The following is a 14110-nucleotide window of genomic DNA, read 5'->3' on the forward strand; positions in this document are numbered from 1 at the left end:
CAGGTGCTGGGAATTGTGCTTCACTATTTAAACTCGGGTTCTCCTTCACACTTACTATTATTGGGCCCATTGTGTGGATAAGCAAACTGAGGCGCAGAGGAGTTTTGTAACTCGCCAAAAATTACACAGCTTGCTGGTAGTACAGGGAGGATTCGGCCCAGGTGGTCTGGCCCTATACACATCATTTCTGTGCTCCATCAACTCCTGGTAGAATCACAGGAACAAACAGCGTGGCTCCTCAGAGAGAGGAGGTACCCAGGTACGGGAGGACGCCCGCCTGTCCCTGAGGGGAAGACTGGGGGTTCGTTTCAGAGCAATGGCTGCTCAGGTGTTTTTGCTGTTGTTGTTCAATCGATGGCTCAAAGGAAAGGGGCAGGTGTGGACCGTTGTGCTCATTTTATTTTTATTTATTTTTTAAAGATTTATTTTATTTATTTGAAAGAGTTACAGAGAGGTAGAGACAGAGAGAGGTCTTCCATCCGCTGGTTTATTCCCCAGATGGCCGCAATGGCCGGAGCTGCGCCGATCCGAATCCAGGAGCCAGGAGCTTCTTCCGGGTCTCCCGCGTGGGTGCAGGGGCCCAAGGACTCGGGCCATCTTCTACTGCTTTCCCAGGCCACAGCAGAGAGCGAGATTGGAAGAAGAGCAGCTGGGACTAGAACCGGCGCCCATATGGGATGCCGGCGCTCAGGCCAGGGCTTTAACCTGCTGCTGTGCCATAGCGCTGGCCCCTGTGCTCATTTTAAAATCCTAGACATTTAAAAAAGTTTTAAATCCTAGAGACAAATGAAAAAAATTTTAAAGGCTTACCATTGTTAAAAGAGGGAAAAGGGGCCAGTGTTGTGGCACTCAAGGGATCCCATACGGGCACCGATTTGAGTCTCAGCTGTTCCACTTCTGATCCAGCTCCCTGCTGATGCGCCTGGGAAAGCTCCTGGCTTTGACCTGGCCCAGCACCAGCCGTTACTGCCATTTGGGGAGTGAATCAGCAGATAGAAAATCTCTCTCTGCAACTCTGCCTTTCAAATAAATAGAATAAATCGTTTAAAAAAGAGAGAGAGAGAGAGGTATTGCCAGTATCTCTGGCCAGCTAGCTAGCTATACCTCTTCTTATTCCAAAGAAATGATTTGTGACTACTTATTAAAAATGCATTGTGTAGTGTAAGAGCCCATCAATAAGCAAGTCAAGATGAAAGGAAAGAAAGGCCAACACAGCGGTAGCCCTGTAGCACACAACAATGAGTTGCAGAGTTGCTGGAAGCAGAGGTGAAACTTTGGCCTTGTGTTTCTCGGGAGCCAAAGCTTACCCATCAGAAAATCCTTGGGATCCCCAAAGCAGAAGTGAGTCGGTTGTTCCCCATCAGCACAGCTCTTCCTGGTGCTGTGGGAATCAGCATCCCAAAGACATCCCAGACTGTCAGCTTCCGAAACACAATTTCTTTGTTTAAAAAATTTTAATTTATTTATAAGAAGAAGAGGAGAGAGGGAGAGATAGTCATCTTCTGTCTGCTAGTTCATGCCCCAAGTGCCCACCACAGCTGGGGCTGGGCGTCTGGGTCAATCCGGGTCTCCACATGGGTACAGAGACCCAACTAGTCTCAACCGTCACACGCTGGCTGCCAGGGTGCACACGGGCAGGAAGCTGGGGCTGGGAGTGGAGCCAGGACTCGCACCCAGGCACTCTGACGTGGGATGCACGTGTCCCAGGCGAGGTCTCGGCAGCTGCACCAGGCACCCGCCCCGCAGTTCCTGAGAGCCTTGCATCTGTCTGCCCGGGCTGCCGTAACCAATCAGCACAGGTGATTCGCACATGGAAACTCATCTTCTCACAGTCCTGGAGCTGAAGAGTGCAAGATCAAGCAATGCTGGCTTGGTTCCTTCTGAGGCTGTTTTGCGTATGTGGTCTTCCGTCTGTGTGCTTGTCCCAGTGTCCCTCTGTGTCCAAATGGCCTCTCGGAAGACGCAAATCAGTCTGTGTGAGGACCCACCCTAACAGTCTCGTTTGGACTTCATCACCTCCTTCCTTTTTTTTTTTTTTTTTTTTTTTTTTACAGGCAGAGTGGACAGTGAGAGAGAGAGACAGAGAGAAAGGTCTTCCTTTTGACGTTGGTTCACCCTCCAATGGCCGCCGCACTGGCGCTCTGCAGCCGGCGCACTGCGCTGATCCGATGGCAGGAGCCAGGTGCTTTTCCTGGTCTCCCATGGGGTGCAGGGCCCTAGCACTTGGGCCATCCTCCACTGCACTTCTGGGCCACAGCAGAGAGCTGGCCTGGAAGAGGGGCAACCGGGACAGAATCCAGCACCCCGACCAGGACTAGAACCCCGTGTGCTGGCGCCGCAAGGTGGAGGATTAGCCTAGTGAGCTGCAGCGCCAGCTCATCACCTTCTTAAAGACCTTATCTCCAGGTTCAGTCACACCCCAAAGCCCCAGGGGTTAAGGCTTCAACCTAGGAATTTATGGTTGGGGAGGACACAGTTCAGCTCATCCAACCTCCATGCACTCCGTGCCAAAACTTGGTGACCGTGAGTCTTTGAGGGACCATGACAGGTGGACCAAGGATACAGAGTTCTGGAGACTTTCCTTAAGGGTGTCACAGAATACTGCAGAGTCCCCGTGGCCCTCGATACGGATTTCAGTTTCTGAGCCTTATCTAAGCTGTGTGACTGTCCTCCATCCCCCGCGGCCTCTGCAGTCCTCATCCGGCCTTCAGGAACCTTGAGTAAGGTCTGCACTGGAAGGCCCAAAGCCTGTGTACCGAGGGCCACCTCTTGTGTCGCAGGGCAGAGGGAGGAGCCGACTTTTTGTTTGTACTCACTTGTATGTGTCTAATGAGACTCTGGCTGGAGCGAGACCCCCAAGAAACGAACACTGGTAACTTCAGCAAAGGGAGGTGGGAACTCGGTGGGTGGGGGTAGGGATGAGGAAGAGACAGTCTTTACGTTGTTATCTTTGTCTTAGTTATTTTCCTTTTTCTTTTTTGAAAAATGTATTTATTTATTTGAAAAGCAGAGAGAGAAAGAGAGAGACAGACAGCACTCCGATCTACTGGTTCACTCCCCAAATGGCCACAACAGCTGAGGCTTAGCCAGGCAGAAGCCAGGAGCCAGGGACTCCATCCGGGTCTCCCCGGTGGGTGGCAGCGTCTCAAGTATTTGAGGCATCATCTGCTATTTCCCAGGTGCATTAGCAGGGAGCTGGATCGAAAGTGGAGCAGCTGGGACTTGAGTGGGCTCTCTGATACGGGATGTCAGCATCGCACGTTGAAGCTTAACCAGCTGCAATACAGCACCTGCACCCCTCTGTATTTTTCTTTTTTTGTATCTCAAGACTACAGAATTAGATTTACTACAATCCTTGGTTCGTAACACTCTCATCTTTGATCCACGCATAGTCACCTTTTGTTTTATCCCAGCCCCCAAAATCTTACCAATCCCTGTGTGTCTCCCTGTGTGCTCCTCCCCCAACCCCTCTCCCCTGGACAGGGACCACTACGCTGATTTCTTTACACTAATCTTTATCTCACCACCTTTCCACAGTCAGATTATTTCGGATTATCTGTCCGTAGGCTCTCTGGGGTTTTTACAGAGACTTCATATCGTCTGTCTTTGGATGTTTGAAGCATTTAATTTCACTATCCACTCAAAAATTTAAATAGTAAATTTCAAAGCCTATGATTGCTTTATTCACACTTCATGGTGGTAGGTGAAGTATGAATAAGGCAGGAGACTAACAGTGTGGATCAACACACAGCTCTCAATCCAGTCCCTATGCTGGATAGATAGATAAGTGAATAGATAGATATGGATAGATGGATGGATGGATGGATGGATATATAGAAGATGAGTGAATGGATGACAGACAGATGGATAGACGGATGGACAGATAGAAGACGGACGGATAGATGGATGGTCTCCTTGAGGACAGGAGGAGACACGTAGGGATTTGGGAGTTTTAAGAGGCTGAACACACCTGATTTTCGGGTCATAGACTTCACATACATTTCCCCTGAAACTTTCCACACATCATTGATTCTTTCTAGTCATGTGCAGACCATAAGATTTAGAGAGTGAGTATTTTATAATACTGGCTAAGCCAAGATCATAGTATGGATAATAGAAGAGAGAGGGCTGAGATGTTTTGAGGTACAGCTAGGGGCATAACAGGGACACCTTGTGGGCTGCAGGAGGACCCATGGGCAAAATCTTTAAAAAATAGGCCAGTCCTGGTATTCTCTGAGGCATGGACCTAAGTCCTGATCCGTAAGCATGGTCCAGAACCTTCTACCTTGGAATATTTCATAGCAATGGCCTATCACCCACCAACCGGCAGCCAAAATCATGACAGCAATTTAACCTAATCAATACATTGAGTTTGTTTGGGGGAGCATCTGTTTTTAAGTGATCTGTCTTCCTACAGCCTACTGCTGTAAATTAGTCTCCAAGTGTGCTCTCTGCTTAGTTCATTGCCATGGACGGCCTATCCAGTGATGCAGCCCGTGGGTTTCTAGTTACACCCACCTATCAGTGCTGGAGGACATCAGCTGCGCTGGTGGGCAGCCTGGTTTCTGGGGTAGCTGGTTGAACATGGCGGCTGCTCTAGGTGCTTGATCATCGAGGAGAACGTGTGCGCGGTGCTTCTCGGCGGCAGGTGGGGCAAGAAACAGGGGTGACCGCTCAGAGGGGCTTCAAATCTCCTCCACCCTCCGGTGAGGCCGCTGAGCCCATCAGATGAGAAACGCCAGCCGGAACTGAGCTAATTTGGGCGGGTCTGTGTGGGGAAGCAGAGCTCCTGGGCACGACCGTGTGGCCTTGGAATGGAGGCAGCTGCTGTCTGGGCTCCTGTGGTGCTCGGCTCTGTCCAGGGTGCTTTCTGGCTGCTGCCCTGCGAGTGGCTGACGAGGCGTCACTGCCCCCCTTACCAGAAAGCTCAGAGAGGTCACGTGCCCAGGGCCACATGTCGGTGTTGAGACACAGTCCCATGCTCCCTCCAGGGCCCTCCTTGTGTTTGTCCCACTCAGCCACCTTGTCCTGGTGAAAGTCGGAGCAGCTGAGTGCCCCACTGCACACACATAGTGATTCTCTGCAGGCTCTGGGACCCCTGGCCACATCCGACGGGTGATGGTCGGCGGGATGATGTTCCTATGGTAACAAGCGTGTCTGCCTTCCTTCCCTCTGCGCGTAGCTTTCACCATCAACAGGGTCCACATGGAGGGGCTGCCGGACTGGACGGTGCCGAACGGGCAGAACCTGACCCTGCGGTGCCTCGTGGACATCAGCACCACCTCGCACATCCAGCCTTGGCGCCGCCTGCTCTTCTTCAAGGATGATGTGCTGTTTTACAACGTCTCCTCCACGGACAGCTCCGAGAGCTTTTTCATCCCCCAAGCCCGGGTCTATAACTCTGGGACATACAGATGCACGGTGCTTCTGAACAACAAGGAGAAAACCTCTCCGGAGTACCAGGTGTCGGTGAGAGGTGAGTCCCTGGAATCTGGACACAGGTGATGAAATGTCAAACGAACGCTAACACTGGGCTTGTCATGCGTCTGTCCCACATGAAGACATCAGAGTCTGGGACTCGCATTGTGGTGTAGTTGGTAAAGCCACCGCCTGTGACGTCAGCATCCCATATGGGTGCTGGTTTGTGTCCCAGCTGCTCCACTTCTGATCCAGCTCCCTGCTAATGGCCCAAGTGCTTGGGCCCCTTCCTGCCATCGGGAGACCCCGATGGAGCTTCTGACTTCTTTGGCTTGGCCCAGCCCTGTGACCATCTGGGGAAGTGAAACAGTGAGTGGAAGATCTCTACTTCTTTCTCTCTTTCCCTCCCTCCCTCTCCTCCCCACCCCCATCACTCTGCCTTTCAAATAATTAAAATATATCTTTAAGAAAACAAACACTGGATTGTGCAGTCATTCTATTTAGGTTCCCATCCAGGCAAGTCACTTCTATTTTTTTAAAGATGTACTTATTAATTTGAAAGAGCTACACAAAGTCAAAGTTATACACAGAGAGGAGAGACAGAGAGATCTTCCATCCAATGGTTCACTCCCTAAGTGGCCGCGACACCAGGGCTGGGCCAGGCTGAAGCCAGGAGCTAGGAGCTTCCTCCAGGTCTCCCACGCAGGTGCAGGGGCCCAAGGACTTGAGCCATCTTCTACTGTTTCCCCAGCCCATAGCAGAGAGCTGGATCAGAAATGGAGCAGCTGGGACTCGAACCAGCACCTACATGGGATGCCGGCACTGCAGGCGGCGGCTTTACCCGCTATGCCACAGCACTGGCCCCGTAGAAAAAGTTCTCTCTCCCTCTCTCCCTCTTTCCCTCTCTCCCTCTCCCCCTCTCTATCGCTGCCTCTCAGAGAAATAAATTAAAAATATTTTTAAAATCCTCGTCAATAAGGGGACGAGAGCAGTCACGCCATCTTGGGGAGCTGCTGAGAGGGGCAGAGGTGTGCTGGGTAGCATGCGCTCAGCTGCCTGTCCAGCCTTAGTGAGTTCTTGGTAAATGGAAGTTTGTGGTTTCCCTCTGCATTGCAACCATTTCTCCCGCATCTGTCTGTTCTTCTGCATCACGAATCTTGAGTGGAGGGACACTGTTGGTCTACTTTTGTGTCCTGGACAGGGAGTCTGGCTCACAGCAAGCACCCAGTAAGCGGCTGTGGGCTATTACAGTCAGTCCTAGTTTGTGGGGGCTAATGATGATCCCAGTAATACAAACACCTGCTGGCTGCTTTTTAATTTTTTCTTTAAACAGTATCAGTTGGGAATTGGATTTTTGTATCATCTTCCCAGTGGGATTATGAACCATTGCAAGGACCAACCACATCCTGAGCTTTTTTTTTTTTTTTTTTTTTTTTTTGACAGGCAGAGTTAGAGAGAGAGAGAGAGAGAGAGACATAGAGAAAGGTCCTCCTTCCATTGGTTCACCCCCCAAATGGCCGCTATGGCTGGCGCACTGCGCCGATCCGAAGCCAGGAGCCAGGTGCTTCCTCCTGGTCTCCCATGCGGGTGCAAGGCCCAAACACCTGGGCCATCCTCCACTGCACTCCCAGGCCACAGCAGAGAGCTGGACTGGAAGAGGAGCAAGCGGGACAGAATCCGGCACCCTGACCGGGACTAGAACCCGGTGTGCCAGCGCCGCAGGTGGAGGATTAGGCAAGTGAGCCGCGGCGCTGGCCAATGAGCACATTTTACACTCTCCAAAGTGCGTGGGTCAGTGTCCGGCAGATTCATGCCCAGTAATTTCCTGGTGGGTAGCAGTGGGTGTTCAGGGGATGGAAAGGAACCCTGGGATGGGTCACCCACAGTGACCTGCTGCGGGAGGCCTGTGCCGCACGATCACATGGATACTAATAGCCTTTCTCTTTCCCCAAAGGAGTGCCCAATCCCAGGGTGACGCTGGACAAGAAGGAGGCGATAGAAGGCGGATTTGTGACGGTCAATTGCTCCGTCCCAGAGGAAAAGGCCCCGATCCATTTCATAGTTGAAAAACTGGACCTCGATACAAAGCAGATCAAGCAGAAAAAAGAGAAGACTTCTTGGAACCAGAATTTTGTGACGCTGGAATTCCCCATAGAGGAGCTGGAGCAGGTGTTAATATTCCGATGTCAAGTCAGCATCAGGATCATGTCTGGGACCCACCCGGAGGTCTCCGAATCCACCAGGAGTGACCTGGTCACTGTGAGAGGTCAGATTCTGGCTCCCTTCCCATCATTCTTTGTGGCTTCCGGTTTGGTTTGGAGAGAAAGTGCCCAGAACTGGAGAGCAGCAGGTCCCCGTGGCTGGGGCTGCTGTCTCCAATCACTTTAAGTCAGTACTTTTAAAACATAGTGTTTTTTAAAGCACATACACACACTCACAGACACACTGCTTTATGCTCTGCTTTGTCTTGTTTTAAGATTTATTTATTTGAAAGAGTTACACACAGAGAGAAGGAGAGGCAGAAAGAGAGAGAGAGAGAGAGAGGTCTTCCATCTGCTGGTTCACTCCCCAGTTGGCCACAATAGCCAGAGCTGTGCTGATCTGAAGCCAGGAGCCAGGAGCTTCTTCCAGGTCCAGGGGCCCAAGCACTTGGGTCATCTTCCACTGCTATCCCAGGCCATAGCAGAGCTGGATTGGAAGTGGAGCAGCCGGGACTGGAACCATATGTGATGCCCATATGGGATGCTGATACTGCAGGCGGCAACTTTACCTGCCACACCACAGAGCCAGCCCCATCTTTGTTTTTGAAGTGTCCATGGTAACATAAACCAGGAACTTGTCCTACTTTCCTGAAGATCCTACACCCTGGTATCTGACTCATATTTTATTAATTCAGGGTTTTTCAATTGAGATAGGTCATGAAATGAATTTAGTGAGTCACGACTGCCAGCAATTGAAAAAAGAAAATGGAATACAAGGAGACTTCAAAATGTTCATGGAGGGACTAGTGTTGTGCTACAGTGAGTTAAGCTGGCTGCTTGTGATGCCAGCATCCCACATGGAGTCCTGGCTGCTCCGCTTTTGATCCAGTTCTCTGCTAACACATCTGGAAAAGCAATGAATGGGCCCCTGCCACCCAACATGGGAGACCTGGATGGAGTTCCTGTCTCCTGGGTTCAGCCTGGACCGCCCCCAGCCATTGTGGCCATTTGGGGAGAGAACCAGCTGATGGAAGATCTTTCTCTCTATCTCTTTCCCTCTCTCTCTGTCACTCTGCCTTTGAAATAAATAAATCTTTTTTTTAAAGTCTATGGAAAATACAAATAAAACAAGTTTATTTTGGTGCAAGAAAAATGAAATCCATACATAGGTTTTTTTTCATAACATACATTTTTCCATGAACTGTTTAAAGGCACCTGGTGTGCATGGAGTTCAAAGTTTTCATACCAAAACAAACCACTTCCCAGGCCGGCGCCGCGGCTCACTAGGCTAATCCTCCACCTAGCAACGCCGGCACACCGGGTTCTAGTCCCGGTCGGGGCGCCGGATTCTGTCCTGGTTGCCCCTCTTCCAGGCCAGCCCTCTGCTGTGGCCAGGGAGTGCAGTGGAGGATGGCCCAGGTGCTTGGGCCCTGCACCCCATGGGAGACCAGGAAAAGCACCTGACTCCTGGCTCCTGCCATCGGATCAGCGCGGTGCGCCGGCCGCAGCGCACCAGCCGCGACGGCCATTGGAGGGTGAACCAACGGCAAAGGAAGACCTTTCTCTCTGTCTCTCTCTCTCACTGTCCACTCTGCCTGTCCAAAAAAAAAAAAAAAAAAAAAAAAAAAAAAAAAAAAAACAACACTTCCCATAAACTTTTTAAAGCACCATCATAGACTAGAAGCTACTTTTTAGGCATATGGCTATTCAAATATGCATTTCTATGGAGCTGCATAGTCCACTTGTCCTCACTTTTGGAAGCAATAGAAGAATCCTGTGAAGTGACAAGGTTCCATGAAATGGTGGGAGAAGAGCCTAGGGGATCTGTGATTGGCAGGGGCATTCAGAGTCCACGTCTACCCGCTGGGATTGTCTCTGAGGCCAGCTGAAGAAGGTTCTAGAAGAAGATCCAGACAGTGTGCTTGGCCTTTGAGAAGTTCAAGAAAGGTAGAAAGTTGCAGTTAAGAAGAGAATGAGAGACGGAGCAGAGGGGAAGGCAGTGGCCGAGCAGCCGAGGGTTTTGACAAGAAAGGGTGAAATTTCAAAGTCAGCTGAAGTGGTGGAAGGGAAGCAGCAGGGCAGAGCAGAGCAGGACACGCTCAGGTTGACCTCTTGTCTCGCAGAATCCTTCTCTGTTCCCAAGTTCCACATCAGCCCCACCGGGACGATCACAGAAGGAGATGAGCTCTACATCAAGTGCACCATTCAAGTGACCTCCCTGGCCCAAGTGTTTCCGGAAATCATAATCCAGAAAGACAAGACGATTGTGGCCTACAACAGACAGGGCAAGGAGGCCGTCTACTCGGTCATGGCCCTGGTGGAGCACAATGGCAACTACACGTGCAAAGTGGAATCCAGGCAGATTTCCAAGGTCAGCAGCGTCATGGTCAACATCACAGGTAGGGCAGCTCCTGCAGGGCGCCGGCGGGTGGTGGGCTCCCGGGGCACCTCTGCTGGAATCCAGAGCGGGTAGTGTTTCTGCTCCTGTCTGAGCAGATGTACAGAGGTGGGGTTGAAGTCACCATCGCGGAGAGGGTATTCAGTGCGAGGGTGCAGGCTCTGGTGCCAAATCCTAACCCTGCCACTCCCTGCTTCAGCGACCCTGGGGGACTTATTGAACTTGCCCCAGCTCTGTGGTTGGAAACCAGGATAGCCCCGTTCCAATGACTTAATGAGACGACTTTGCTAAAAAGTGTCAGCCCAGTGCCTCCCACAGAGTAAGCACTCAATGAGCGTTAGCCAACGTCTACATCTCCATCTCCGTTACCATGACGACACTTCTCTTTCTTCTGTGCAAAGCACTGTCAGATCCCAGACACAAGTGCTCTGACGGGTTCCCAATGAGAATGCATTTGTTTGCCAAAAACTAATAGGAGCAAAGCCCCCCTTGGTGAGCACTGTATGGCGGTTTATATACACGCCTAGTTCATGCTCACACCTAGTTCATGGTGCCTATTTTATGAATGTGGAAACTGAGACCCAGAGGCTAGCAACTCACCTAAGGGTTGCAGAGTTACCGAGCAGCGGAACGAGAGTCATCCTTAGGCCTGTTTGGTTTCCAAACCCAGGCACTGAAAAATTCCCACTGTTTCCCATTCCCCTTTACCTGGCTTTAGTTCTAAAATACTTAGGACCAAGATTAAAAAAAAAAAAAAAAAGTCCTCTCCCTCTCTTGCTTGCATGTCGCGTGTCCAGCTACTTGAAAGTAAGCTGCCAAGGGCAGGACTGTGATCTGTTTTGTTGGGAGCGACATGAGAGACCTGGAACAGCGCCTGGCACAGGGTGGAAAGCCAGGACCTGTTCATCAGAGGAAGGGAAGCATGTCGGATGGCAGGGTTTCTGAGGGCAGAGTCAGCACGTCTGTTTCTCAGTGAAAGTCTTCATTCCCTCATTTACCAAACACACTGTGCCATTGTGGGGCCTGCCGTCACCGTGACAGTCCCCAGTATCACAGGAGGGCAGGCTGCCATCCACCCAGCTGGGCGGTTGGCATGTCCGTGAACAACACATATATATTTTTTTAAAGTAGCTGTGTATTTCAGAAATGTTTGTACAAAAGTAGATGATCTGTTCATTCTGGTTTTCTGTGAACTTTTTGAAGTCCTCTTGTGTAGGTTGGCTCCTGCTGTGTACCGTAATTCGGTGTATTCTCGGTCATGACAAATATCTTGATATCTCATGTTTTTCACCGATTGAATTTATATTATCTTATTAGAGAAAAGAATCAGCTCCATGTGTATTGAGCACCTTCTGTATACTGAACAACTTGCTGGGGACAGAGAGCTTCCTACCATCTGGCTTTGCCTTTGAGGATGCCACAGGCATTAATGGACCAGTCCGTTACAGCAGCCCATGTGGGTTGGAACACTCTCCCTAGGACATTCTCTCTGGATGACTTCCTCCATGAGGCCTTTCTCTGATTCCCCCAAGCCCAGATTCAATGTCCCTTCTATGGCCTGTGCTACAACACAGTGCTGAGTCACCTGCTAGGTGATGACGCAGGGCCTGCAGGAAATACTTGGGGGGCTAACACGTGTGGCTGCGCATTGCAAATTGCAAAACTTCCCTCATCTCCGTCTGTGAAGTGAATTGGATTAGCAAGTGAGAGGAATCTGTGGTTGGAATCCCAGAATATGAATGAACTTGAGCTCTTTAGTGGTGGGATCATGTCATCAGGTCTATGACAAACAAAGGAAAACTTTGTTCCCAGGAAGTTGGTTCCTCCAGAGGCAGCTGGGCCCGGGGCTTCTCCAGGAGGGGCCTTTGGGAGGTGCTCAGACCCAGCTCGCCCCTTTCCCACTCATTGTGTTTCAGAACTGTTTGCCAAGCCAAAGCTGGAGTATTCGTCTACCCGTCTGGACCAAGGCGAAAGCCTGGCCCTGTCGTGCTTCATCCCGGGAGCCCCCCCAGCCAACTTCACCATCCAGAAAGAAGACACGATCGTGTCGCAGAATCAAAATTTCACTAAAATCGCCGCAGAGTGGGACAGCGGGACGTACACCTGCACTGCGGGCATTGGCAAGGTGGTGAAGAGAAGCAACGCGGTCCAGATAGCCGTGTGTGGTGAGTACGTCCTCGCCAGCCTGGAGAGCGCCTGGGATGGGCCGGGAAGGAGGGAACCGACTGCCAGCCGTCCCCTCTCCAGTGCGAAGGCAGATCAGTCAGGCAGGGTACGAACTCAAGGGAGAGAGAGGACTGAAATCTAGAGGCTCAACAGGAACAGGGGGGCATTTCAAGCACAGGGAAGAGGCCATGCAAGGACAATGCCATTGGCCAAGCTCAGGCTCAGGCCGTGTTGTGGCTGGGCAGCACGCTCATGGGCGTGGCCGGTGAATTGGCAGGACTCTGGCTGCATCCGTCCAGGAGGTCGGGGAAGAAACACTGCTCAGTCAACGTCAAACTCTAAGACCCGAGTTGCAGTTTTTGTCTGTGTCTTGGCTGAGCAGAAGTGGTAGGACTTCAGTGGGCAGAACGTGGGTGCTGGGACGACCTAGAGCTGGGATTCTCAGACTGGAGTCTGTGTTTGAGGGCATTTCAAGAAAGTTTGGGAAAATAGAGTTCAGAGATCAGTTAATTGGGGTACAAAAAGCTATGCACGGATTTAAAAATTTTTTGCACTGAAATAATGGATCTTTTCATTCCATTTCCTGTGAATCTTTTGAAGTTCCTTTGTACAAGGTTAAAACACAGGTTCTGATTGAGTAGGTCAGGACGAGGCCAGATTCTACAAACTAGCGCCTGGTGGTGCTGGTGTGGACGCTGCAGCCCACCGCGAGGAGCGAGGTTCTAAATGACCGTGACACAGAGTCAGGCCTTGCTGTCACTATTATTCAGTCCCAATCCTTCTGTTTAATCTGGGGCTGCGGTTTATCCTGCCAAGATTTTGGTCTCAGCTGACCCCGGATTTGAACTTGTTGTGAACTCTGCTCAAGAGGAAAGAATGCAAGAGACAATTATATTTACATTTTGATTTTTTCATTGTTGTCGTTCTTGGGAGGACGTCATTGGCCATTTCTTTTCATAAGGTTTACCAATAAGCTAAATTCCTTTTTAAAATTTGTGGCTTAGTTATTTTCACTTTGTCTGAAAGGCAGAGAGAGAAATCGTCCATCCACTGGTTCACTCTCCAAATACCCACAATAATTAGGGCTGGGCCAGGCCAAAGTTGGGAGCCAGGAACTCCATCCTGGTCTCCTGCACACGTGACAGGGACCCAAGTACTTGGGCCCTCACCTCCTGCCTCCCAGGGTGCACGTTAGCAGGAAGCTGGACTCGGAATCAGAGCCAGGCATTTACAAGCACTCTGATATGGTATGTGGGTGTTCCAAATGGTGCCAAATGCCCATCTCAATCAGCTAACTTCTGAATGATGACCCAGTAGAATTCTTACCTCTTGAGGAACACAATGAACTGGCAGGGGAGGCTAAGATACTGAGAAGAGTTTGTTTTAAAGCACATTCTGTCGGATACTGGTGACACTTCTCTTGTGCATTTCTGTGTGTTTGCTCAACACAAAAATGGTGTATGTGCATGTGAGATATTTTAAAATATAAACATGTATTTGTGAGGATGTAATTTTTTTTAAGTTTGAATTCTTTTTTTTCAATTTATTAATTTGAGAAGCAGGCAGACAGAGAGAGACTTTCCACCAGTTGGCTCCCTTCCCACCTGCCTGCAACTACTGGGGCTGGGCCTGGCCAAAGCCAGGAGCTGGGAACTCAGTTCAGGTCTCCTGTGTAGGTGATGGGAACTCTTTTACTCAAGGCCTTGCTGCTGCCTTCCAGGGTCTGGAGGCAGAACCAGCGCAGGGAGTTCAACTCGGGCACTCCCATGGGTGCAAGTGTCGCAACTGGCCTCTTCACTACTTGGCTAAACAACCCCCCAGTCTTTTGTTTTTCTTTTTAGTTATTTGATAAACAGGCAGGGAACGGGGGAGAGAGAAATCTCCCATCTACTGGTTTACTCCCCAAATGCTGGCAACAGCTGGGTTT

General features: G+C 50.5%; 1 protein-coding gene across 2 annotated transcripts in view; it reads left to right on the forward strand.

Moving 5' to 3' along the window:
* PECAM1 (platelet and endothelial cell adhesion molecule 1) overlaps positions 1–14110 on the forward strand; it is a 52709-nt gene that overhangs the window by 6817 nt on the left and 31782 nt on the right. For both annotated transcript variants that reach the window (XM_008271715.4, XM_008271716.4), the window contains exons 3-6: positions 5183–5476; positions 7373–7684; positions 9743–10018; positions 11934–12182. In XM_008271715.4, coding sequence (XP_008269937.3) covers positions 5183–5476; positions 7373–7684; positions 9743–10018; positions 11934–12182 — 1131 coding nt within the window. The remainder of the gene's footprint in view (positions 1–5182; positions 5477–7372; positions 7685–9742; positions 10019–11933; positions 12183–14110) is intronic.

Source organism: Oryctolagus cuniculus, chromosome 17 (assembly GCF_051225735.1).
Source record: "Oryctolagus cuniculus isolate XC-2025 breed Fujian yellow rabbit chromosome 17, ASM5122573v1, whole genome shotgun sequence".
Lineage (NCBI taxonomy): Eukaryota > Metazoa > Chordata > Mammalia > Lagomorpha > Leporidae > Oryctolagus > Oryctolagus cuniculus.